The sequence below is a fragment of the Arachis stenosperma genome, chromosome 1 (assembly GCF_014773155.1).
Source record: "Arachis stenosperma cultivar V10309 chromosome 1, arast.V10309.gnm1.PFL2, whole genome shotgun sequence".
Classification (NCBI taxonomy): domain Eukaryota; kingdom Viridiplantae; phylum Streptophyta; class Magnoliopsida; order Fabales; family Fabaceae; genus Arachis; species Arachis stenosperma.
The window spans coordinates 55,726,397-55,753,341 of NC_080377.1; the positions used below are offsets into that span (position 1 = coordinate 55,726,397).

General features: G+C 33.7%; 3 protein-coding genes across 3 annotated transcripts in view; 1 reads left to right on the top strand and 2 right to left on the bottom strand.

Annotated features, from left to right (window-relative positions):
* Window positions 1–9,239: 9,239 nt before the first annotated feature.
* On the bottom strand, window positions 9,240–10,837 carry LOC130979939 (uncharacterized). Its single transcript, XM_057903500.1, has 3 exons — window positions 10,701–10,837; window positions 9,958–10,617; window positions 9,240–9,825 (listed from the first exon to the last, which is right to left on the bottom strand). The coding sequence occupies exons 1-3, from the start codon at window positions 10,835–10,837 to the stop codon at window positions 9,240–9,242; spliced, it is 1,383 nt and encodes a 460-aa protein (XP_057759483.1).
* Window positions 10,838–14,839: 4,002 nt separating this feature from the next.
* Window positions 14,840–16,859, top strand: LOC130963271 (uncharacterized). The gene is made up of 2 exons (XM_057889430.1): window positions 14,840–16,150; window positions 16,233–16,859. Exons 1-2 carry the CDS (start codon window positions 15,007–15,009, stop codon window positions 16,739–16,741), a joined length of 1,653 nt encoding a protein of 550 aa, XP_057745413.1. The 5' UTR covers window positions 14,840–15,006; the 3' UTR covers window positions 16,742–16,859.
* A 957-nt stretch (window positions 16,860–17,816) lies between these two features.
* The window catches only part of LOC130979944 (methylthioribose kinase-like), a 45,904-nt gene continuing 36,775 nt past the window's right edge, over window positions 17,817–26,945 (bottom strand). Inside the window, exons 2-6 of the mRNA XM_057903511.1 lie at window positions 20,807–20,971; window positions 20,370–20,679; window positions 19,768–19,942; window positions 19,488–19,674; window positions 17,817–18,835 (exon numbers count right to left, since the gene is read on the bottom strand). Of these exons, the coding sequence (XP_057759494.1) occupies window positions 18,617–18,835; window positions 19,488–19,674; window positions 19,768–19,942; window positions 20,370–20,679; window positions 20,807–20,971 (1,056 nt within the window). The 3' untranslated portion in view covers window positions 17,817–18,616. The remainder of the gene's footprint in view (window positions 18,836–19,487; window positions 19,675–19,767; window positions 19,943–20,369; window positions 20,680–20,806; window positions 20,972–26,945) is intronic.

Sequence of the window (26,945 nt, forward strand, 5' to 3'; positions counted from 1 at the left end):
CATGTAGAACGGAGGTGGTTGTCAATCACGCGCGTTCATAGGTGAGAATGATGATGAGCGTCACATAATCATCACATTCATCATGTTCTTGGGTGCGAATGAATATCTTGGAATAAGAATAAGAGAGAATTGAATAAAAAGTAATAGTAATTTGTATTGAAACTTGAGGTACAGCAGAGCTCCACACCCTTAATCTATGGTGTGCAGAAACTCCACCGTTGAAAATACATAAGTAAAAGGTTCAGGCATGGCCGAATGGCCAGCCCCCTGAGTGATCAAGAGACTGAATAATCAAAGGCTAAACAGTCAAGAGATTAAACTGTCAAAAGATGTCTAATACAATAGTAACTTATCCTATTTATACTAGACTAGCTACTAGGGTTTACATGAGTAAGTAATTGATGCATAAATCCACTTTCGGGGCCCACTTGGTATATGCTAGGGATGAGCTTGATCAATCCACGAGTTAAGGCTTCTCTTGGAGTTGAACTCCGAGTTATGACGTGTTTTGGGCGTTCAACTCCGGATCATGACGTTTTTCTGGCGTTTAACTCCAGACAGCAGCATGTACTTGGCGTTCAACGCCAAGTTACGTCATCAATTTCTGAATAAAGTATGGACTATTATATATTGCTGGAAAGCTCTGGATTCTACTTTCCAACGCCGTTGAGAGCGCGCCATTTGGAGTTCTGTAGCTCCAGAAAATCTATTTTGAGTGCAGGGAGGTCAGATTCCAACAGCATCAGCAGTCCTTTTGTCAGCCTTTTTCAGAGTTTTGCTCAAGTCCCTCAATTTCAGCCAGAAATTACCTGAAATCACAGAAAAACACACAAACTAATAGTAAAGTCCAGAAATGTGAATTTAACATAAAAACTAATGAAAACATACCTAAAAGTAGCTGGAACTTACTAAAAACTACCTAAAAACAATGCCAAAAAGCGTATAAATTATCCGCTCATCACAACACCAAACTTAAATTGTTGCTTGTCCCCAAGCAACTGAAAATCAAATAGGATAAAAAGAAGAGAATATACTATAAATTCCGAAATATCAATGAATATTAATTCTAATAAGATGAGCGGGACTTGTAGCTTTTTGCTTCTGAACAGTTTTGGCATCTCACTTTTTCCTTTAAAGTTCTGAATGATTGGCTTCTCTTAGGAACTTAGAATTTCGGATCGTGTTATTGATTTTCCTAGTTAAGCATGTTGATTCTTGAACACAGCTACTTATGAGTCTTGGCTGTGGCCCTAAGCACTTTGTTTTCCAGTATTACCACCGGATACATAAATGCCACAGACACATAACTGGGTGAACCTTTTCAGATTGTGACTCAGCTTTGCTAGAGTCCCCAAATAGAGGTGTCCAGAGCTCTTAAGCACACTCTTTTTGCTTTGGATCACGACTTTAACCACTCAGTCTCAAGCTTTTCACTTGGACCTTCATGACACAAGCACATGGTTAGGGACAGCTTAGTTTAGCCGCTTAGTCCTGGATTTTATTTCCTTGGGCCCTCCTATCCATTGATGCTCAAAGCCTTGGATCCTTTTTACCCTTGCCTTTTGGTTTTAAGGGCTATTGGCTTTTTTTCTGCTTGCTTTTTCTTTTTCTTTCTATTATTTTTTTTTCGCCATTTATTATTTTTTTTCGCAAGCTCCTTCTTTTGCACTGCTTTTTCTTGCTTCAAGAATCAATTTCATGATTTTTCAGATCATCAATAACATTTCTCTTTGTTCATCATTCTTTCAAGAGCCAACAGTTTTAACATTCATAAACAACAGGATCAAAAGACATATGCACTGTTCAATCATTCATTCAGAAAACAAAAAGTATTGTCACCACATCAATATAATTAAATTAAATTCAATGATAAATTCAAAATTCATGACCTTCTTGTTCTTTTGAATTAAAACATTTTTCATTTAAGAGAGGTGAAGGATTAATGGATTTTATTCATAGCTTTGAGACATGGTTACATACTAATGATCATGAAATAAAGACACAAAACATAGATAAACACAACATTAAAAACCGAAAACAGAAAGAAATAGGAACAAGGAATGAGTCCACCTGAGTGAGGGTGGCGCCTTCTTGAAGGTCCAATGGTGCTCTTTGAGCTCCTCTATGTCTCTTCCTTGCTTTTGTTGAATGATTCCTAGTAATTTTGGTGTTCCTACCCTTAGTTGCTTCCAATATTTGTGGGGAGGACAATTTATCCCCTGAGGTATCTCAGGGATCTCTTGATTTGCAGCCACATGTTCTACCACTGAGCTATAAACCCTTTATATGAGTCTTTCCATCTCTCAAGACTCAGAGGTGGAAGCTTTTGTCTTCCCTTTGAGGTTTCTCTGGCCTTAGGTGCCATTAATGGTAATGAAAAAGCAAAAAAAAAGCTATGCTTTTACCACACCAAACTTAAAATATTGCTCGCCCTCGAGCAAGAGAAGAAAGAAGAGAAGAAGAAGAAGAAGAAGAAAATGGAGGAGAGTGAGGGGAGATGGAATCGGCTATATGGGTGGGATTGGGTGGGAAAGAGAAGTTGAATTGTAAAGGTAGGTGGGGTGTATGGGGAAGAGTGGATAAATGTGGGTGGTGAATGAAAAACAGAAGGGATGACCATGAATGGAGAGATAGAGGGCGAGGTAGATGGGGATCCTATGAGGTTCACAGATCCTGAGGTGATTCTGTGGGGTCCACAGATCCTGAGGTGTCAAGGAATTCCATCCCTGCACCAAATAGGCATGTAAAATGCCTTTGCTCACCATTCTGGCGTTTAAACGCCATGTGGTGCACATTCTGGGCGTTCAACGCCCATGTAAAGCATGTTTCTGGCATTGAACGCCAGTTTCATGCTTGTTACTGGCGTTCAGCGCTAGTTTTTCCTCTCTAGGCACATTCCTGGCGTTCAGCGCCAAAATGTTGCTTGTTTCTGGCGTTCAGCGCCAGAATGATGCTCTGTTCTGGCGTTGAACGCCAGCCAGATGCATCTTATTGGCGTTGAACGCCAGCCTGTGCGTCCTCCAGGGTGTGAATTTTTTCTTCTGCTATTTTTGATTCTGTTTTTAATTTTTATGATTTGTTTCGTGACTCCTCATGATCATGTACCTAATAAAACACAAAATAACAATAAAATAGAATAAAATAAAATTAGATAAATAAAATTGGGTTGTCTCCCAACAAGCGCTTCTTTAATGTCAATAGCTTGACAGTGGCTCCTATGGAGCCACAAGGTGATCAGGTCAATGTTGTATAGTTGCCAACACCAAATTTAGAGTTTGGATATGGGGTTTTAACACCAAACTTAGAGTTTGGTTGTGGCCTCACAACACCAAACTTAGAGTTTGACTGTGTGGGCTCTTCTTGACTCTGAACTGAGAGAAGCTCTTCATGCTTACTCTCTTTTGTTACAGAGGGATGACCATGTGCCTTAAACACAAGGTAGTCCCCATTCAATTGAAGGACTAATTCACCTCTGTTGACATCTATCACAGCTCCTGCTGTGGCTAGGAAAGGTCTTCCAAGGATGATGCAATCATCCTCTTCCTTCCTAGTGTCTAAGATTATGAAATCAGCAGGGATGTAAAGGCCTTCAACCTTTACTAACACGTCCTCTACTATTCCATAAGCTTGTCTCAATGACTTGTCTGCCAGTTGTAATGAGAACAAGGCAGGTTGTACCTCAATGATCCCCAGCTTTTCCATTACAGAGAGTGGCATAAGATTTATCCCTGACCCCAGATCACACAGAGCTTTTTCAAAGATCATGGTGCCTATGGTACAAGGTATTAAGAACTTGCCAGGATCTTGTTTCTTTTGAGGTAGAATTTTCTGAATCCAAGTATCCAGTTCATTAATGAGCAAGGGAGGTTCACTTTCCCTAGTCTCATTACCAAATAACTTGGCATTCAGCTTCATGATAGCTCCTAAATATTGAGCAACTTGCTCTCCAATTACATCTTCATCCTCTTCTGAGGAAGAATAGTCTTCAGAGCTCATGAATGGCAGAAGGAGATTTAATGGAATCTCTATGGTTTCTATATGAGCCTCAGATTCCTTTGGATCCTTAATAGGAAACTCCTTCTTGCTTGAGGGATGTCCCAGGAGGTCTTTCTCACTAGGATTTTCGTCCTCCTCCTCCCTTGTGCATTCGGCCTTATTGACTATGTCAATGGCTTTGCACTCTCCTTTTGGATTCTCTTCTGTATTGCTTGGGAGAATACTGGGAGGAGTTTCAATGACTTTCTTACTCAGCTGGCCCACTTGTGCCTCCAGATTTCTAATGGAGGATCTTGTTTCACTCATGAAACTGAAAGTGGCCTTTGACAGATCAGAGACTACATTGGCTAAATTAGAGGTGTTTTGTTCAGAATTCTCTGTCTGTTGCTGAGAAGATAATGGATATGGCTTGCTATTGCCCAGCCTATTACGTCCACCATTGTTAAAGCCTTGTTGAGGCTTTTGTTGATCCTTCCATGAGAAATTTGGATGATTTCTCCATGATGGGTTATAAGTGTTTCCATAAGGTTCACCCATGTAATTAACCTCTGCCATGGCAGGGTTCTCAGGATCATAAGCTTCTTCAGAAGCTGCCTCTCTAGTACTGTTGGATGCATGTTGCCATCCATTCAGATTTTGAGAGATCATGTTGACCTGTTGAGTCAACACTTTGTTATGAGCCAATATGGCATTCAGAGTATCAATTTCAAGAACTCCTTTCTTCTGAGGTATCCCATTGTTCACGGAATTCCTCTCAGAAGTGTACATGAACTGGTTATTTGTAACCATGTCAATGAGTTCTTGAGCCTCTTTAGGCATTTTCTTCAGGTGAATAGATCCACCTGCAGAATGGTCCAATGACATTTTCGAAAATTCAGAGAGACCATAATAGAATATATCTAATATGGTCCATTCTGAAAACATGTCAGATGGACATCTTTTGGTCAGCTGCTTGTATCTTTCCCAAGCTTCATAGAGGGATTTACCATCTTTTTGTTTGAAGGTTTAAACATCCACTCTCAGCTTGCTCAGCTTTTGAGGAGGAAAGAATTTATCCAAGAAGGCAGTGACCAGCTTATCCCAGGAGTCCAGGCTATCCTTAGGTTGTGAATCCAACCATATTCTAGCTCTGTCTCTTACAGCAAAAGGGAAAAGCATGAGTCTGTAGACTTCAGGATCAACTCCATTCGTCTTTACAGTCTCACAGATCTGCAAGAACTCAGTTAAAAACTGATAAGGATCTTCAGATGGAAGTCCATAAAACTTGCAGTTTTGTTGCATTAAGGCAACTAGCTGAGGTTTCAGCTCAAAGTTGTTGGCTCCAATGGCAGGAATGGAGATGCTTCTTCCATCAAACTTGGACGTTGGCTTTGTGAAGTCACCAAGCATTCTCCTTGCATTATTATTATTTTCGGCTGCCATCTCCTTCTCTTGTTCGAAAATTTCTGAAAGGTTGTTTCTGGATTGTTGTAATTTAGCTTCCCTTAATTTTCTCTTCAAAGTCCTTTCAGGTTCTGGATCAATTTCAACAAGAGTGCCTTTATCCTTGTTCCTGCTCATATGAAAGAGAAGAAAATAAGAAAAGAAGAGGAATCCTCTATGTCACAGTATAAAGATTCCTTTATGTTAGTAGAAAAAGAAGGGAGTAGAAGAATGAAGAAGAATTCGGATTTTTTTAGATGAAGAGAGGTGAAGAGAAGTGTTAGTAAAATTAAATAATTAAATAGAAGAAGAAAAGAGAAGGGGAATTTCGAAAATAATTTTGAAAAATAGGTTAGTAATTTTCGAAAATTAAAGATAAAATTAAAATTAAAATTAAAATTTGAAACAATTAATTAATTAAAAAAGAGAATTTTTGAAAAAGGGGTAAGATATTTTCGAAAATTAGAGAGGGAAAAGTAGTTAGGTGGTTTTGAAAAAGATAAGAAACAAACAAAAAGTTAGTTAGTTGATTGAAAAAGATATTGAAATTAAATTTTAAAAGGATAAGAAGAAAAGAAGTTAGATAAGATATTTTGAAATCAAATTTTGAAAAATATAAAATTTTGAAAAGGATAAGATAAAGAGATAAGATAAAAGTTTTAAGAGAAAGATATTTAATGTTCCTTCCAAAAAAAAGTTCATTGGAGGTAATTCTCCATTATAAATAAATTGGATCTTCTAATTTTCTCTCTTCTTATATTCATATATTTGTTTGTTCATATCTGTAGTGCAGGCTTTTTGTGCCAATATATTGCTGCTCTCTGTGGCATGCTTACTAGGCTGCTGCTTCTTTTTGTTGGTTTTATATTATTGTGTTAAAATTTTATTTATGTAGTTGGTGCGATATTAATTATTTTAGATGTTACTTATTACAAAATATGTCTCTTGTGTGCATCTTGCAGGTGAAATGCAGGTAATCTGTAACGAGTCAAAAGTGGCCCAAGGCCCAACTAAGAGAGTTTTACTAGTAAATGAACCATTATAAATAGGGATTTGGATCATCTAAAGTTTGAATTTCATTTTATAGAGTAAAGTGTGATCGATCACTATTGATTTCATAGGTGTGATCAAGAATAAATATGAAAGAGAAATTGGAAGTGTAGTTGCATATTATACTACTTTTTTGTCTTGTACTCAAAGTGAATTGGAATGATGTTGCGACATTGAAGACATTTTTTAATGGATTGGAAACTTACATCCATAGAGAAATTATGTTTGATGATCCTAAATCTCTTTGGGATGCCTTTTATTTTAAAAAAATTTATAAAAAAAAAGATGGAAAATTTTGTTTTCAGAAAATTCAAAGCCAAAATTATCATCTTATACCACCATATTCAAATCCAAAAATGTTTCTCAACAGAAATTCCATATCAATCACAATTTCAAATTTTAGATTCAGAATTTCAAGCAAAAATCACAATCGAGTGCTCCATAGTAGACACATAGAAAAGCCTTCAACTGACCACAAAATTAGAAGTAGAATTGTCAATCAGAAATTAAGCTTAAGCGGTAGAACCTTTGAACTTTAGCTGTCCTACGTGGTGGAGAATAGAACCAGTTGAGGAGGGTGACGACATCCCCGGTGGTAGAACCACTCGGAGCAGTGGCGGCAGGCTCAGGAAGGCTAACAGTGGCGCCGAGGATGACGCCTTCGCGAAGGGGAAGGTGGATGACACAAATTTATTGGATTGGGAACCGACACCGAAGCCGCCTTGTTGGTTTATGGACGCAGTGGTCAGAGGTGGAGCAGTTGTAAGAAATCCCGCACCGAAACCAAGACCGCAGAAGACGAACTACGTAGTGGTAGTAAGCGACGCATTCGCGAAGGGAAAGCTCGCGACGACCCAAGTTGACGAAGTGGCGAAGGTTATAAGAGGCTTTCTGTTCCATTGTGTTCCCTCAATCGTGGCCAAGCCACCACCACTCACGGTGGCAGTTTTTCCATGGGACCGCGAGCATAGATGCATCACAGAGAAGAAGCGAGATGAGGTGTTATCTCCGTGGGTGGCGATGGACCAAGCAGCAACACAGGTGCCTACCCAAACAAAGCAGACAGTAGAGATGCAGAGTGGTCAAGAGATGAGTGTTGAGAGGAACTGGAGTGGTCAAGAGATGAGTGGTGAGAGGAGCTGGAGTGACAGAGAAAGCAAGGGCAGTTACTAGCCATAGTTGCCACCAAACCATCTTTCTTTGAGCAATCAATTCAGGCTACACCTCAGAACAGGTTCAAATTTTGATGCACATCCATTAGGATATACACAAGATCAAGATTTTTTTCTCAAATAAAATAAAATAAATAAATATTTTTTCAAAAGCCATTTTCTAGCTTTATTTTTTAGGATACGATTTTTTTTTGGGTAATTAGAGCAAGTTCGCCGTGCCCCGTCGAACTCTATCTAAATTATAGAGTTTGTCATACCTCCGGCGAACTCTCTATGTTGAGTTCGGCGCACTATATAAACCCAGTGGGACCTTGTGTGTTTGTTCTTTTCTTTTCCAATCTCTCTTCCAAATTCACTTTCTTCCTCTTTTATCCTGTCTCTTCGACAGACGTGAAGTTCATTGCAAACAACATTCTCAGTTCCAGGTCAGTAAATAATAGTTTAGTTAGAGTTGTTTTTTTTTTAACTTAGTTAGAGTTAGTTTTTTTTTAGTGTAGTTAGAGTAACTGTTGACATGTTAGTTAAAATAATTAATTATAGGTTGTATGTTAGTTAGAGTTACAGACTTACTGATGACATGTTAGTTAAATTTACTGTTAAGTATTTTTTACATTAGATAAATTTTTTTATGTTATTGTTTTTAAGTGTAGCTGTTGTTTGTTGTCTAGAACATGTTAATTAGTGTAACGAAGTAAATTGTTAGTTAGTTTAGTCAGAATAATTAGTTTAATTTAGTGACTCAGAAGGTAATTACTTTAGTGGAATAATTAATTAGGTTAAGTTGGATTAGAAAGAAATTTGATTTGAAAAATTTAAAGTTCAGTTAGTTATTTATTAATTAATTAGGTAGTTGACCGCGTGAGTTAGTTGGGTCAGAATTAAAATTATTAAATCTAAAAGGTGAGTTAAATAATTAAATATATTTTTTTAATCATTTGGTTAACGTAAAAGGAGCTGAGTCTAGTGTGTGTGATTTCATTTTACTATATTGTATTTAGATGGAGCAGCAGTTGTTGTGGTTACGAGGGTGAGGTGTATAGACTGGATCACGTTGAGCACATTGCTGGCAGGCTTGATAGAGTGGTACACTTTTTATTTAGTTTTTATTTTATTACAATTAAGTAGCAATGAAATTGTTATTTAAGGTGTTTACTGTCTCTTTTTTTGTGGTTTTTGTTTCCATTTGGTTTTTGTTTCCATTTGGTAGAAGCCTCGGATTTTGCGCAGCAGGCGGAATTTGATGGCACGGTTGTCGGAGAAGATTCGGTCATATCTCAGACGAGCTAGATTTGAGTATGTGGCCTATATGATCGAGTTTGAGTACGACTAGCCGCTTGCCTCGGCTTTGATAGAGAGGTGGAGGTCTGAGTCCTACACATTTCATCTACCGTGCGAGGAGATGACTATCACCCTGCAGGACGTAGCCTATTAGCTGAGGCTTAGGATAGACGGTGACCTGGTGAGTAGATGCATTGGTGGGTGGGAGCAGAACCATCAGGGACGCACCATTGAGGAGTTATGTCAGCAGCTACTCGGTGTTATTTCGGACCCAGTTGACCAACAGTCACAGACGAAGTGGACGGTGAAGCTAACGTGATTCTAGAACACAGTTTGCGGAGAGCTGGAGCAGGACGCCTCAGAGGAGCACTTGATGAGATGCACGAGAGGGTACATCGTGCAGCTGATAGGGGTATCCTGTTCCCAGATGCCTCTAACTCTCAGGTGCACATCAATGGAAATAAGTGTCTTGCAATGCTTGAAAGCCTCAATACACGGTGGAAATGTCCAAAAGACTCGATGAAACATGACAGTATCTGTGGAACCAGGCCAAGGCTGAGTCACCAGTTGCACCCAAGTACCTAAAGAGACAAATTTAGTTGCCTTACTGTACACACATGAATTTCTTAACGGTGAATAACCAACATTGAAATAAATCTTACCAGGAAAATACATTTGTATCACGAATAACCAACGAGGAAGCTCGTTGTATGACTCATCCCAATCGCCATATATTCGGGCGATTACTCTCTGTTTTGCAAGCCAAACCTTTCTGTAAGACGCCTTGTAACCAAAGTGGTTCTCCACACCTCCTTGGAGAACCCTGATGCTGATTGTTGGATCGGCTTTGACCATCGTGAAGATGTGTTGCGCAATGACCTTCGAATCCAACCTACCATGGTCTTGTCTAATTGAAGTTTGCATGCAAGAATGAGGCCCAGTGTATTTCCTAACCTCCTATTTTTTTTGCTTTCGATGATATGATATGAGTATATTCCAATTACAACCGAGCCCGAACTGGATACATTGTGCATTATACCTCAACTGGTCACTCTCAACTATTTTGTAATCCACAGCCCTCCTAATGTTGTACTGCTTAACTGCCAACATAACTTCTTCCTTGTCCTTAAATTGTTGTCCAACCTCAAATTCATTGCTTGGATCCTCTTCAGGGCCTTCCTGGGTGGACGACCAATCCGAAGTCATTGCATCGAGATTCAACCTCGTGAAATGATTCGGCCGGTCATATGGTTGAGAGATGGCGGGCTGTGTAATAGTGATTTGAGTGTCACCGTAGTAATTCATTTCATCTTCCTCGTCACCATCATCGGGAATTTCAGCTGGTTTTTCATCGGCAACGTTTTCGTCATCAGGGTTAACTTCATATTGATCCATCATCGGATCTCTAACAACAGAACCATCATGACTTTCAACTCCATCGTCCATCAAGTCAGCATTACGAGCTTCAATATTAGACCCCTTCTGACTTCCCTCGGGTGGCATATTTAGATCCACCATAGTCCTTCTAATAGTTTGTCTAACAGCTCCATTCAACAGATTATTATCGACAGTATCTGCAGATGATCCTCGGCCACCCACCTCAACGAGATACACGAATAATTCCAACAAATGAATATTTGTCCATCGGTTGTGCCACGACCATATGAGACGTACGTCATCGTAGTCGCGCAAACGGTACCTAATTCAACACAACAAACGTATTTCTCACAACCGTTATCTCATAAATATAATAGTAACAGAGACAATACAAGTGTAATATACCTTTTATAAAACAAACTGTCATTTACTTCGGTCGAATATCTGTAGTAAATTTTTTTCACCATTTTTTCCACTTGCTGCCCGACGGAATGCAATATCAAATTCTTCAAAGCTGTTAAACTGTCAACCTCCGGTGTCATAGGTGAATATCGGTTGCCCCAATCTAAAAACTATAGAGCTTTCTTCGTCATACACTATTTCATCACCGTAATAAATGGATAACAATATATTCCTTGACATTGTAGAGAAAATGTCAACCTTAAAAATAAAAACCAATATTGTGCTTTGCTGATCTACTCTCCAATAGCCATGTTTTTATTTTCGAAATCCAATATATAGTTCGTCGGGGGTTGCGGTGAACTCTATATTTTACATAGAGTTCACCGGAGGTACGACAAACTTGCTCTAATTACAAAAAAAAAAAAAAAACGTATCCTAAAAAATAAAACAAGAAAATGTTTTTTGGGAAAATATTTATTTATTTTATTTTATTTGAGAAAAAAATTCCACAAGATACCTCAATTTTCTACTAAAGCTAAAAATATCAAAGCTTTTTATATTTTTTTTTAATAGGGTGATTAGTTCTTTTTTTGTTAAGTATAAATCCTAATTCAAAAGAATTGTTGAACCACATATTTTTGTCATTATTGCCAAAGGAGTCAACATGTTGATTTTAGAAGATTTTAAGATTGTGGAGCAGCTAATTAGTGTTTATATGAAAGAAATGTTGAATTTGAATGAAACAGCAACTACAAGAAGAGACTACATTTGGTAATAATTAAAGATGCTAACATTCAAGCCTGAAGATATATAACATTATCTTCAACTCCTTCGCTTGCATTGTATAATTGGATTAGATTGAAATTGAGTTGAAAAAAAAAAGAAAAAAGAACTGAGCTTCTTCATTAGTTTTCGTTATATTTCAAATAATGTTCTCTTCTGTGCAGTTTCTTTGTTTTTATTAGCAATTACAACAATGTGAACACTTGGTGCATAGTGAGCATAATAATGTCATATTATTGAAAGATAAGAGTTGAATATCAAACCCTTCTAATTGTTGCATAGTTCATGCAGGGATGGAGGATTCACAGCAACAATTCTATATTAGTATGTTATGATTTGGTTCAAGTGAACTTTCTAGAGAAAAAATTTACTTTATTTGCAAATGAGCTACTTGAAATTTAGCTTATTACTCTTTAAAGCTTTTGTATCTATTGTAGACCATTAATATTTGTTACTTAGTATCTACTAATTGAAAAAAAAAAGAGCTTATGTTTCTATAAATTTTCTTAAATTTTATATTTGATGAGTTGGTAGTGGTTTGAGTAAAGATGTATGCAATTCACTTTAATTTTGGTGAATTTTGACTCATTTCTATTATTGATGTATAATATTACGATGATGGAATAGCCCTTCCATCTTAAAATGTGTCTTAACAAATTTTTACAAGGGTGCTTAAGAGCTTAACTAACACCTCAACTAACTACACTATTTAGATGTCTATACACACAAAAATTTCATTATGTATTCCATAAGATATCTCAGCGTTATGGTTTAGAAAGATTTAAAAATTTACATATCAACAGGAAATAAAAATAACTCTAGCAAATGGACGTTTGAAAAACGATTATGCCAATCTCTAATTAGTCATATGTCTTCGTCATCACGTATTCGATATCATGGTCAAATGAAACATTGTTAGAAGTCATGTTTACATATACTTTTTGATAAGGAAATAAAAGATAAACAAGAAGATAGTGATTCAAACTAAAAAATGGATACATTAAAATTGAAATAAAAAAGGATAGATTGAAATTGAGTACAAAGAGAATCATTCTACTTTCTATCCAATTTTTTGACGCAACAAGAAAGGGACTCCTCAACCTAACTTGTCAACGCCATAGTTAGGGAATTGAATCGAGGGGACTCCTCAACCTTTTACTCAATTCTCCGATGCAACAAGAGAGGGACTCTTCAACCTCAATTCTCCACACCATGGTTTCATCACGAAACCAAAGAAGGAGTTTTCAAAACCTCTAAAAATTCAATTCTATGACTACAATAGTTAAGAAGGTATTTATAACCTCTTATTAAGTTAAAACTAAGAAAAACCCTAAAGTCCGTAAACATAAGGTCCAATCTAGTAATTAAATAAACAAAATCAAAATACATTAAATTAAAATATTCTAGAAATGTATAATATCTTCTAAATAATACTTGAACTATTCATATCTCGAACATTTGAAGCACGTATCATTCTCCTCCTCTTCAAAAAAGATTCGTCCTCGAATCTTGTAGGTGGAAAAAAATAGTATATGAAAAGAACAATAATTACAGGAAGATCATTTTTTTCTTTTTTGTTTTTTTTTTTCTTTCTTTTGTATTTTTTTTCATTTTTTTTACATTGATGCTTTTTTTTATTTTTTTAAACAATAATGAAATGCAAACGAAAACAAGTACACAAGAACTTAAAAAAAGACGCAACATACATTGGACTCTTTTTTTATGATAAAAGAAGAACAAATATAGATTAATATGAATTAATCTAATACCTGAGTTTTGATACCAAATGATAAGGAAATAAAAGATAAACAAGAAGATAATGATTCAAACTAAAAAATGGATACATTAAAATTGAAATATAAACAAAAAGGATAGATTGAAATTGAGTACAATAAGAACCACTCTATTTTCTACCCAATTTCTTGACGCAACAAGAAACGGACTCCTTAACCTAACTTGTCAACGCCATAGTTTGGGAATTGAATCGAAGGGACTCCTCAACCTTCTACTCAATTCCCCGATGCAACAAGAGAGGGACTCCTCAACCTCAATTGTCTACACTATGGTTCCATCACGAAACCAAAAAAGGGGTTTTCAAAACCTCTAAAAATTTTATTCTATTACTACAATAGCTAAGAAGGTATTTATAACCTCTTATTAGGTTAAAACAAAGAAAAACTCTAAAGCCCATAAACATAAGGACCAATCTAGTAATTAAATAAATAAAATCAAAATACATTAAATTAAAATATTCTAAAAATGTAAACTAATATCTTCTAAATAATAATTAAACTCTTCATATCTCGAACATTTGAAGCATGTATCACCTTTTGTAAATTAAAGTGCCGTTTACTTTTGTCGAATATTTGTAATAGAAATTTTTCACTCTCTTCATGATTTATAATTTTTTAGCATTATCACCTCTCTCATTTCAATCGGTAAGTATATAAAGGTTGGTTGTGTAAAAATTCATCCACATCAAACGTAATTTTGCCATCATGATGAATTGATAATAATGTTACTCCAGACATTATAGAAAATAGAATAATGAAAAATGTAAAAGAGAAAAAGTGAATATAGATGTGAATGAAGAAAAATCAGTATATGCGAATATATAATTTATGTGGGAAAAAGTTCGCAGTTAATTAACATAAAGTTCGCCGGTCTAGGGAATAAACTTTATAAGAATATTAAAGTTTGTTGTCGCAGTGGTCGAACTTCATAATAATACACAAGTTCATCATTGCAGTGAGCGAATTAGGGCTGTCAAACGGGCTAGTCCGGCCCATTAAACCCGTTTATCCTTTTATTTTATTTTTTAAAAAATATTTTGACAAAAAATACTACTTTTAGGTCAAAAACTTTAAAAAATTTTTTTTTTAGTTGATGGGACGGATCGAGAAAAATATCGACTAAAAGTGCTACTTTTTTAAAAAAATGTAAAAAAAAATTAAATGGGCCACCCATTTAGTCTACGGGTTAGCCCGTTTAATCCGTCATTTTTTGCGGGTCAAACGGGCTCAACCCATTTAGCCCGAAATTTAAACGGGCTTAATTTTAGAGACAAAATCAGCCCATTTAAATGGGTAAACAGACTGACCCAATAGGTTTGACCCATTTTAACGGCTCTAGAGCGAACTTACTTCAAACTCCAAAAAAATTATGAAGCTTACAATAGACAAACTTCATAATAATGAACAAATTTGCTATTGTAATTAGCAAACTTACTTCAAACTCCCAAAAAAAAAAAAAGAAATATTCTAAAAATTAAAAATAAAATTATTTGTTTTTAAAAAGAAATAATTTTTAAATTCATTTCAGAAAAATTTCGGAAACATCTTTAATAAGATTTATCTTAATTTTTTTTTTCGGACAAATCTTGAACCAAAGGATTGGCTCGGCGAGAACAAACGGGGTTTGCATACGATCTTCAATAACCGAAACCCTAGCCTACGTCTCCCTTCTATCTCCCAGCCTTCTACATCACAAACAAATAAATCCTTTCTTCTCTGTGTTCATATTGTTGATGATGGAGTCGGCGGAAACAGGAGAATGCCTGTGGATGGTGACAGACGAATACATCTTTGGCATCCGCGTTGAGAAGTTAGAAAAATTGGGGAAGAATGAGGATAGGGATTGGAAATCCCTTCTTGAGCGGGATCGGTTTGATTTCCTTTTCAAACTTCCAGAGTCCCGCACGTGGGATCACTTTATCTTCGACGGGAAACTTTTCTTAGTCGATGTTCAACCCGTTTCTGGCACAAAGATCTACCAAATCTCCTATGTCGGCGGCGACACGTTGGGCATATCTGAGGCAGTAGCGACGGGCGCAATCCCTCCGCCACCGACCAGCTACCACAGTTTCCTTGCAAACATTAAAGATAAAGTTTACATGGTGGAGCATACTGTGGCACCACCGTCAGGAAGAAAGAGGGGGTTATGGGTTTTACGTTCGGGTTCCAGTCCCCCGAACTGGCATTCCTTGGCCGCTCCTCCAATCGAACTCGCCTCTGATTATTCGATTCATGGTTTCGTGTTAAATGATAAACTTTTCTTGCATGGCGGATCCGCACCAGGAATTGCCCATGTCTACCACCCAAAATGTGACGCATGGTCGGCATGGATTAAACAGGAGGGCGTATTTTCTCTTCCTGCTTATGATGTTTTCTGGCCTGTGTCGTTCCTTGGAGATGTAGGCGATCGCAGTGTGGTGCTGACATGGAACCTGATGGGTCTTCCCGGACCTGGTGTGAAATATGAGATACACGCTTTGCTGGTGGATAATAAAGATTATTGCATTCTTCGCCATCAATTCCTTGATGAGTTGTGTGAGGCGATCCAACCATCCTTCTTTGATGATTCGTGCTCAAATCTCAACTTGGTTGACCTTGGCAACAGCAAAGTATGCGTTATCATCGGTGGTCTCGCAGAAGGCATTCCATCCCTTTTCATTTTAGTAGTTGAATTAGGGTTGGTACAAGAGGAGGAGCAGCATATATCAGAGGAGGAGGAGCAAAGGTTCTTATCTGTGCGTGTACTCGTGAATCGAGTCTTCCATATGAAGCGTCATCTCTCAGAGGACTTCTTTCAATTGCCCTGGACCTCCTTTCTTTTCTCGCTCAGAAAGGGAACGTCGGACATAGACAGGGATGCCGTGAAGGATCATATAGGTAAGAAGATTGATAAAGTGTAGTCTTTGTTTTTTTTTTTTGTGTGCTTATGTTCTCATGGTTGTTTGATTTATATTGCTAGGTGAGAAAGTTCCCACCCTGACTTCGGCATCTCTGAAGGCCTTTTCCAGGAAGAGGTCATCCGGGAAGGAAAATAATGTGGTCAAGGTTGCCCAATCTAAGGAGATTAGTTTAAAGAGAACAAAGCTAGAGTCAGCTGTTGTAGGTCTTGATAAGTACCTGGAGGTTTCTCAATTGAAGGATAAGGCTAGAGAATTGGGTATGAAGGACATGACCAAGGCTTTGAAGCCGAAGGAAAAAGAGAAGATTGAGGCGGCATTAACTCTAAAGGTGGGTGAGCTGGAGAATGCATTAAAGGATGCTAAAAATTCAAAGGAGACAATGGCTTTTGAGATGTTTTGGAAAGGGTTTGATCGTGCTGTAAGTCAAATTAAGGCTCTTGCGCCGGATGTTAATGTGGATGATATGGATGTATCCAAGATTGTGGTAAATGGAGTATTAGTGGATGCTGACATCCCGGAAGGTGGTTGTGATGAAAATGCTGCAGATGTTGAGAAGAAAGACCCATAGTGTGGTTATCATATGTATTTTAATTATTTGCTGTTAGTATGGATGATGATGTAGTATGTTGGATTCTAAGTATTTTGCTTCTGGCTTTTTGATGAATACCAGTTCGGCTATTGTTTTACTTTTTCATTTGTTTGCATGATTTGCTTCACTGAGCTGTTGCCGTTAGAAATCAAATTTGAGGTCCGAACTTGTTCGTGTCGGTTAGGTTGCGGCTGTGCACGCTGCATATAAATTGTTTTCCAACTTTTTGTTTGTTGGTTTGATAAGAGATCATATGTAATGTAATACCAAATATAAATTACTTCTACTGGAGACCAGGTGTTGATTAAGAATACTGGCGTCAATTTTACATAAGAGATTGAAGGTGGAAATTGGGATTCCCTTTGTGTAATTGTTGTTTAATTCGGTTGATTTTTTAAGCTGGAAATTCTGCTTCTGTTTATAACTGGAAATTTACTTGATGTATTTTATGGTTTTTTGATGGGTACTGTTTTCTTTAGCTGTCAGCTTTGCTGTCTGATATTGGGCTTAACATCCGTGAAGCACATGTTTTCTCCACCACTGATGGCTACTCCCTCGATGTATTTGTGGTGGATGGATGGCCAGTAGAGGTAAGATGCCACTTGCAAAATATGCCATCCCATGTTTCCACTCCCTTGAAAATTTTATCATTGTTGTACTGGTGAAGTTTGTTGCTTTTTTCCATTTAAACGTTATACAGGTATCTATGCTATTGTTTATGCCTAATGTCTCTTTAGTTGATTATATAACGTATTCGATGTACATTTCTATTTCTATTTTTATTCTTTTCAAAATTCTCTGAAATGCCCTGGGGATTCAAAAAATTTTTTTGGCAGTGCTATCAGCTGACCTTTAGTGAACACTTTGCAATGGCGTTGGTTTGTACCCTAAATTTTCTAGCTGCATCTATTTTCTAGCTGCATCTATCCTAGTTACTACGTCTAATGATCATCTCTGACTTCTAATTTGATAAAAATAAATGTTTCTATGCCTGAAATTGAGCTTGTAGATTGTTAAGGAGTATTGATATTATTTCCCGAACGACAGGACTTTCTGTTTCATCATAAGGTTTGCTGACCGTGCAATCTTGTACTCAGGAAACACATGGTTTGTATGAAGCTATGGAAAAAGTAGTTGCAAGAAATGAGGTGCGTCATGTGTCCTTGACTCTGTATTTACAAATTCATTTTTTGAACTTTATGTATGAGATTTGGTAACAACATCTGTCGTAATCTGTAAAAATGACTAAATAAAAATAGTAGGTGAGCCTATTTTTATTGTTTTGTTTGGATACCACTCTCTAAACACGTGTGTTTAGCTCATTCTCGAGTCTATTTTTCTGTATGACATCTAATCACATGTTCTTCCTTGGCATAGGGATCATGGTCATGTTCTTCAAATTAATTCCCTTTCAGCTGTGGAGAAACCCTTAGCTGCAGAAGCAAAATGTGGAGATTGGGGTATAGACAAGAGGTTGTTGAAGATTGGAGAAAGAATAGCATCTGGATCCTGTGGAGATTTGTAAGTTGGTTTCATTTCATGTATAAATATTTGTTCTGATTTATTCCCTTCCCTTCTCATTTCATTCTATATGTATTCTTGGTTCTAAACTTTTAATTGGCATTATGGTTTGTCCACAGGTGTCATGGGGTTTATTTAGGGCAAGATGTTGCTGTTAAGGTTATGAGATCTGACCAATTGAATGAAGCTTTGGAGGATGAATTTGCTCAAGAAGTTACAATTATAAAGTTAGTAATTTTGCCACGTTATGCTGCACAACATACTCTTTATATTTTTTTTTTTGGATTTTTTTATGAATTCACTTTGCGACAGGTGAATCTTCTCATTTGGGTTCTATCCATATTCCATGATTTTCACTGTAGATCTTGTGTAAAGAGACTTTGTATTGCTGAATGCAGGCAGGTGCACCATAAAAATGTTCGTTTCATTGGTGCATGTATGAAGATATGCCTCATCCGCACCATGTCTGTGCTGATCCCAAAGAGCAGTGAATTTGTTATGGAAAAGATTCCAGGTATCTTCAATTGTCTTAAGAATCCACTCCTTGTACGCCTGCATAATGTAAATATCAGTATATATCAGACAATGAACAACACACTTTAGCCCCAGCAATCAACGGTCTTCACAATTATTACTAAATGCACAACTATAACAAATCCCAGCTTGTCATTGATGCTGCAGTCCTAAGCAATAACATTACCAGAGCCACAAGTCCAGCAAAATGAAGAGAAATAATACAGCAAAAGAAAATGGTAGTTATAACTGGCATCCTACCAAGTTTTGTTTTATAACTACAGCTCATATTTCTGTAAACTATCTCTACGACTTCTTGGATTTCACATGATATAAATCTGATAGCTCACCAATGTGCACATGCACACCAGGAAATTCTTATCTTCATTAGTATAATAAGGCAAAGTCACTAGCACTACACAAACAAGACAAGGCAGGACAAAACAACAGAACAGTCCAAGGTATTTCAAAACTGTAAAAATGCACAGATTTGGCCTCCGAAAAGAACCAAAGAGAATCAAAAGCGTTTAAATCAGATTATGCAGAATAGGGGTGTGTGTGCCTGTGTGTTTTCTGTTTCATTCCTTTTATTTTTTTTTTTTGCGATAAAAAACTTTGGACTATGCTAAGTGCAGAAGCCACAAAGAGCCACAAGAGTACACAACCAATATACATAAAGAAGGAAACCTACTTTTCGATCATTTGCTTGATCTGCATGTCCATCTTGAGAAAAGTAAGCCAGAATCAAATTTCCCAGGAATGCTCCAATATCAAAAAATGCAAATTCTGGATCAATAACTTGTGTTGATTCACGAGTAACCATAACAGAACCAGTGTGCAGATCTCCATGTATTAGAGCCTGGGCCCTCTCACAGAACCTACAAAAACTGTGGATTTTTATAAAGTATAAAAACCCTATCATCACAATTGCTACACATAATGCAGTAAAAGAAGTGTGCTGGTCATAATACTTGGATTTCAGCTCAGCAACTTCAAGCTTCAGCAGATTGTCTTCCCGAACAGCCTCAGCATCACGATCGAGATAAGGGGAAGTCCAACGATTATATTGAGAAACTTTATAAGTGTCAGAGAACACGACCTGCTCGGTGAGTCTGCATAACTTCACATTACCACAATATTCGGCAACTGCATGGAGCCAGCATGAATTCAGCTTAAGGCAACATCAATATGCAACAATGTTCCTCATACTCACAAGTAGAATCTCAGTTTATCACTTATCACTCATTTTCAAATGGAGAATAAACTACAGAGATAAACTTCCACAAGCACAAATAACTGAATAAGCAAAACACAAGCAACCAAACGAGGAAAGGGAAACATTTTTTCTAATGCAAAACTTAAATAAAATAACCAGTTTCAGCTCAATCAACTTTGAAGCAGAGTAATAGATTGATAAAGGTGATACTATCAATCAGTGAAGACAAATAAACAATATTCTTAGTTCTCCGATTAACAAATATATCGAATTGTCCAAAAAATGAGTGTGAGGAGTGTGAATCAATCAACGACAATTGCTAAAGAAAAGAGTAACAACGGGAAAGCTCACACGTACTGTCCCTTTTGTGCTCGGAAGTTGTACGGAAAAGGAGAGAAGTGAAAAAGAGTGTCTTGGCCATGAAATTAGCCATGTGCTCTGCAAGCAAAGGGTACTGAATTCCAGCTATCGACCCTTTTCTTAATATTATATGTGGCGGTTCCAAGTAACGCATGTCGATCAATGACATTGTACGGTTAAAGTGGTAAACTTCAGGAACATGCTCAGGGCTCAAGCGACCCTCTTCTTTCAGCCCCAAGTATTCAAAATATGCTCTCTCCTTCGTCATCGGCCATGACTCCCCAATGCAACGAATATAAGGCAAAGCCTTAAAATAAAAAAATCGAACTTTGAATCGAAAGCTTTCAAATAAACTAAATTTGCGAGTTCCCACGAGTTTTGGATCAGAGGGGAGAAGTTTTTTTCTCCATATATATATAAAAGAAAAACGTTACCTGCTTCATGACAAAAGAACCTGTGGAATTGAGAACGATGAAGACGAAGTTAAGGTTGCCATCTCCAACTTCTTTGACGGACAAGGTGTCGAAGTCGTTGCCGATCTTAGAGGAGAGGGCCGGTACTGATTTTATGTATTCGATGAGGCGTGACTGAACCAGATACCAAGACAAAGAACAATTTTGATTTTTTGTTTTTTTAATATGTTTAATAGAGATGAAGAATAATTTTGATTTTTTATTTTTTTAATATATTTTTGTTTTGTTATTTCAATTATTTAAAATTATAAAACTAAAATTAATTGAATTTTAAAATTTAATTAATTTAAAAAGATATTTTTGTTTAATCAAATAAAAGAAGGATGTTTAAATTTTTTTATAAAATTAAATAAATAAAATTTTTTATTTTTATTTAATTAAAAAGGTATTTTAGTAAAGTGGTGATATATTATATATTTAAAAAGAAAATTAAATACTGACGTGGAAAATAAATTTCACATGTCTTATTGTTATTTGTTTATATTTTAAACGTATCGGTACGTATGAATTTATCATCGTACCATATCAAACACCTAAATTTTTTGTCTCTGTATGTTTTATATTCATTTAAATTATTCATTACTCCCTTAAAATTTTAAGATACTCATCTTTTTCTTTTCTTCAATAAAGGAAAGTTTTAAAATGAGCAAAGTCAACCACATGAGTAGGACGGACTTAGAAGGAGAGCAAGTAGTAATTTTGGTCTCCTAAAATTTTAAAAAATTATACTTATATGAGATATGTATTTAAAAAATAAAAAATATTATGTAATTTAATAGTTTTATATGTATTATTTTTTACTATGTGATGAATTTATGTCTTAATTATTTAATTCACCGATATTTTTTACTTAATTAATTTAATATCATACCTCAAGTCTTTGTACCTTTTAAAATAGTTTTTATATAATAATCTCTATATTTATTTTTAAAAAATTATTTATTTTTTATATTAATATATTTAAAATTTATATTATTATATTAATAATGACTTACGTAATTATATTTTAGTAATCACATTATGTACTTTAGATATTATTTTCTTGTAAAAAAATAATCATTTTTCTTTTATATTTACATTGTTAAAAAAAATTTATAAAGATATCTTATATCTTGTATTTTATAAGGATATTATGTCTTCTAAATAATTAATAATTTATAATTTATTTTAAAATTTTTTAAAATTTTTGAAAGAATTAGTTTTAATTAATAAGATATGTGATAATTTTTAACTAAATACGTTATAAATTATTGATATTTTATAATTTTATAATATATTATTGATATTGTTATTTTTTTTATATAATTATCATATTAAAAATAAAATTGTAAAAAAAATTATAATTATATATATTGATAAATCTTTTAAAAAACTAACTATAATAATTATATATTAATTATTTTTATGGAATGAAAAAAATTATCTAAAATTTGGTCTTTCCATATTAAAATTTTTGGATCCATTTTTACACGTACATGAGGTTTTAAATTCAAATTTCATTCATGAATGTATACAAAGAAAAAAAAAATACTACTTACACAAAAAAATTAATTATTAAATTAGTTATTGTTCATTTATATATATTTTTATATATATTGATCTATATTTTTTTAATTAAATATTAGAATAATAAAATTTAATATAGTAAAATAATTAAATTTATAATAAATTAATAATAAATACATTTATTTACAGTAATATAATATAAAATATTTTACGAGACGCCAAACGATAGCGAAACTAGAATGTAGTACTACGGAAACCAAATTCTTATAATTAATTTTATTATGTTTGCTTTTAATAAAAGAATGTATAAAAAGGATATCTCAAGACTATAGAAGAATACTGGATAATTATTTGTATATTTATTAAATTGAATACTTAATTATTGTTAATTATACATAAATAAATTAAATAAAAAAATATTTAATTAAAAATAATAAATATAATTATTTATATATTTATTAAATTAAATATTTTTAATATATTTATTATTTATATTATTTAATATTTTTACTGTGTATTTATACTTTTCTTATATTAATATCATATAACTACGAAAAAGTTAATACCAGAGAGGGGACCATGGTCCACGCTGGCCCTCTTGGTTTTACCAGTGATACTAAATACGTATTTATATGCGGTGATTGATTTGTAATTATTGTTTATATATATATATATATAAGATTATGTTATGTATATATTAAAAATAATTATTAAAATTATTTAGTATAAAAAATATTTTAAAATATAAATATATATTAATAATTAATTTTAATAATTAATTTTAATATAAATAATAGTTTTAATATGTATAATATGATTATAAAAATAATTTATAGAAATGATATTCATAGATAAAGTTACAGAAATCAAAAGCTTAAAAGAATAAAGTATTAATATGGTTTAGGACTAATTTTTCGAATACTAATACAATTCTTTTTTTCAAAAAAAAAGAGTCTACTTCCTCTCTTTATTTTTTATTTTTGTAACACAGCGTAATTTTTCTGTAATTTTTTTTGTTAAATATAAACGAAAAATGTTAAATTATTACATTTTTTTTGTTAAAGTGGTGTGGTTGTTATGTATTAATATGGACAATCAAAAATAAATATATAAATGATTAATTATCTCTAAATTTAAATTAATTAAGAAGTTTATTTATTTTTATATTTTTTAGATAAAATAATGTCATTTTAACGTCAAATTAGTTGCTAATGAATTATAATTTAAATGGCATAGTCTTTTTATATTTATCTAAGAAATCGCCAATTGAAGACTCCTTATCTTTAATATAAAAAAAAAAAAACACATCAAATTGGTTAAAGACTTATTTGTCAATAACCTATTTTTTTTCTAAAAAATTTGATACGATATATTTTTAAATTATTTTTTATTTATTATATTAATTTTTTTAATAAATTATTAAATTTATGATATAATAAATACAAATTAATAAATAAATTATTTAAATTTAAAAATATCATTTGTTATGAAATTAAATAAACAATTCTTAATATAATTTGTAAATATGTAAATAATAAAAATTAAAATATAGTGAATATATTAATAATGATAATTTTATGATATATTATTAATATTATGATCTAAATAATTTTTGTAATAAAATAAAAATTAATGAACATATTATTTGAAAATTGATTAAACAGATAAAAAAATTAAGTTTGTTATAATTCAAAAAAAAGAATTATATACATAGTAAGAATATTATAATTATAATAATAATGATCAATTATCATTACTACTACTATTATTATTAAATGTCATGCATATTAAATAATATGTTTATTAGTTTTTATTTTATTACGAAAATAATCTAAATCATAATACTAATAATATATTATAGGGTTATTATTATTAATGAATTAAAAAATATTTATTTAGTTTTATAATAAATAATATTTTTTAATTTAAATAATTTATTAAGAAAAACTCTATGTGGCCATCATATTTTTATAATTTTAGACATCATTTAATTATCATAAATACTAAATTATTATTTATGTGTGTAAATTCTTATATTCAATTTTTTGATGCAACAAGAAAGAAATACCTCAATTTAATTTGTTCACTGGTTTGGAAATTAAATCGAAGAAACTAGCTCAACTTTAGGTTAAATACAGAAAACTCTAAAATTTCTGACATAAAATTCAAATTAGTATCTAAATAAAAAAAATTAAAATACGTAAAATTAAATTAAAATTAATTCATCATATCACGAACATTTGAATGAAACAAATATCACTTCTAAAAATCTAAAAAGAATATTTAGTCTCTATGTGTAACTCTACTATTAAAATATTTAGTCCTTAACCATTTAGAAAAGGACCTGGCGCCCCCTAATCATTAGAAAATAATAACACGATTCTTATCCATTCTCTCGTGTGACCGAAAGGATCCTCTTGTAAGTTTTCGGGTAAAAAGTAACCGAAAGTGTAAGACCCCTGATTTTTGAAAACTAAATAATTAACTAATTATGAACAAATATATTATATTGAGATGTAGTTTTTATTATTAATAATATTAAGCTATTATTATTATTATTATTATTATTATTATTAAAGTTAAAAAAAAAAAGAGAAAAAAATTTGGCTGAAGACTTTAAGGAAGTAAAGAAAGAAAATTCGAAACATGGCTCATATGCCTTATACATATATATAGTCATATTTTTTTTAACTTGGATTCATTTACTTGGCCAAAGTCATTAAGGCAAAAGAAAAGAAAGAATTGGCAACGTGGCTTGCAATGCTTATATACATATATATTATCATGACACATAATCTTATTCATTAACCATCATCATGCCTGCTTTCATTATATTCAATATCATCACCGAAATCAAAACTGGGAAAGGGAATGAAGTGAGAGAGGCCGAGAGTGTCTCTCGAAGAACCGTGACCTTCCATGAGCTTTTGGCTCCGATTTTTTTAAATTCGTAACTCCAACAAATTCGGTAAAAGTGTTCGTATCCTCTTTTTCTACACATTGGTATTACTTTGATTCGGTAGAAATTGATGATGATGTAGCTCCTTTTTTCTGAGTTCGGCCAATTGAAATTTTAGAAGGCACAGGCAATTTCTGACGTTTTTTTCTTCAGCAGCTCGATCAGGAAGTTTCTCTGGAACTTTTGTTGTTTTGGTTCCATACGAAGGTAAAGAATTTATTTTTAAAAAATATTTTTAATTTAGAATTCCTAAAAATTTAATTAGATAATTACAAATATACATATATTAATAATAGTACTATTATTGAGTATGGATTATTATTGTGAATGTGACTGGTTTGGTTGTTATTGGTAGAATTAAGCTTGGATTGAGGTTGTGAAAATGTGATTGTTGTGGAATTGAGATTTACTTAATGATGGTGGATATTATTGCAAGCTTGTTTGAGAAAGTATTGGTTACTGGATATGTTAATTTGATTGGATATTGATGTATTGAATGTTAAAGTGAACCGTTGATTACTAAACTAAAATAAAGTAGGTTGATTATGGAGAAAATGATGGAATCCGGAGGGGTGTTGAAGTCTAATTTTTAAGAAGATGTTTTGTCCAAGTTTTTGTAAAGGTATACAAAAAATGATTTTGTTTTGGAAACCTGATTTAAGTATATATTTACGTTAAGAAGCAAACTTTGTATTAAAAATCTGATTTACAGGCTTATTTCTTAAAATGATTTGGTATTTGATTTGGAATGTTTGATTTATCAAGGATGATTTTTGAGAATAAAAAATGATTTAGTTGAGACCCTAGAAGGGTGGCATAGTCCGAATTTTAGAGGAAATACTGCCGAAATTTTTATAAAACTCTAAAACTTTATTTATAGTGTTATTTAAAATCTAATCTGATTTAAGAATATTATTTGATTCCTACTTATTACAAAAAGAGTTTTGTTTTCAATTCGGTTTATTAAGAAAAGTATAATGTTTTAGATTCAATCTTTTAAGAAGGGATTTTGCTTTAAGTTATGTTTTGAGTTCGGTATGGTCAAAAAGAAAAGAAGGAGAAGGAAAAGAAAAAGAAAGAGATAATAAAAGGAATCTCTGCCACAGGAGAGCAGAGAACAAAGATTAAAGGAATATATTGATTAAAGGAATCTTTGTCATAGGAGAGCAGAGAACAAAGATCAAAGGATTATATTAATTAATGAAATGACTGCCACAGGAGAGCAGATGTGACATTGCTTGGGCCTTAGTGCCAAATGTAAAGTGGGGATGCCCACACACTGAGAACTGTTTTTCAGATGTACGCTTATTGATTTGGGAAGTCACATTGTATGCGGCCTAGCCGTACGACTTAAAGTCACACTGTATGCGGCCTAGCTGTACGACTTATAAGCACACTGTATGCATCTGGAAAGCCATATCTAGGACTTGTGCCCGGGTAATGTCGGGAGCAGGTAGGCAACCGACACATGAGCTCATGGCCTGCGTTAGGGATAGACATGCATCATGTTGTTTGCACATTTGCATTTGATTGTGCTTGCTTGTCTTGCTTTTTTGTGATTGTGCTGTTTGTCTTGTTGTGACTTGCTTGTACATTGAATTGAATCTCTTGCTTGTACTATTTATTTGTGAATGT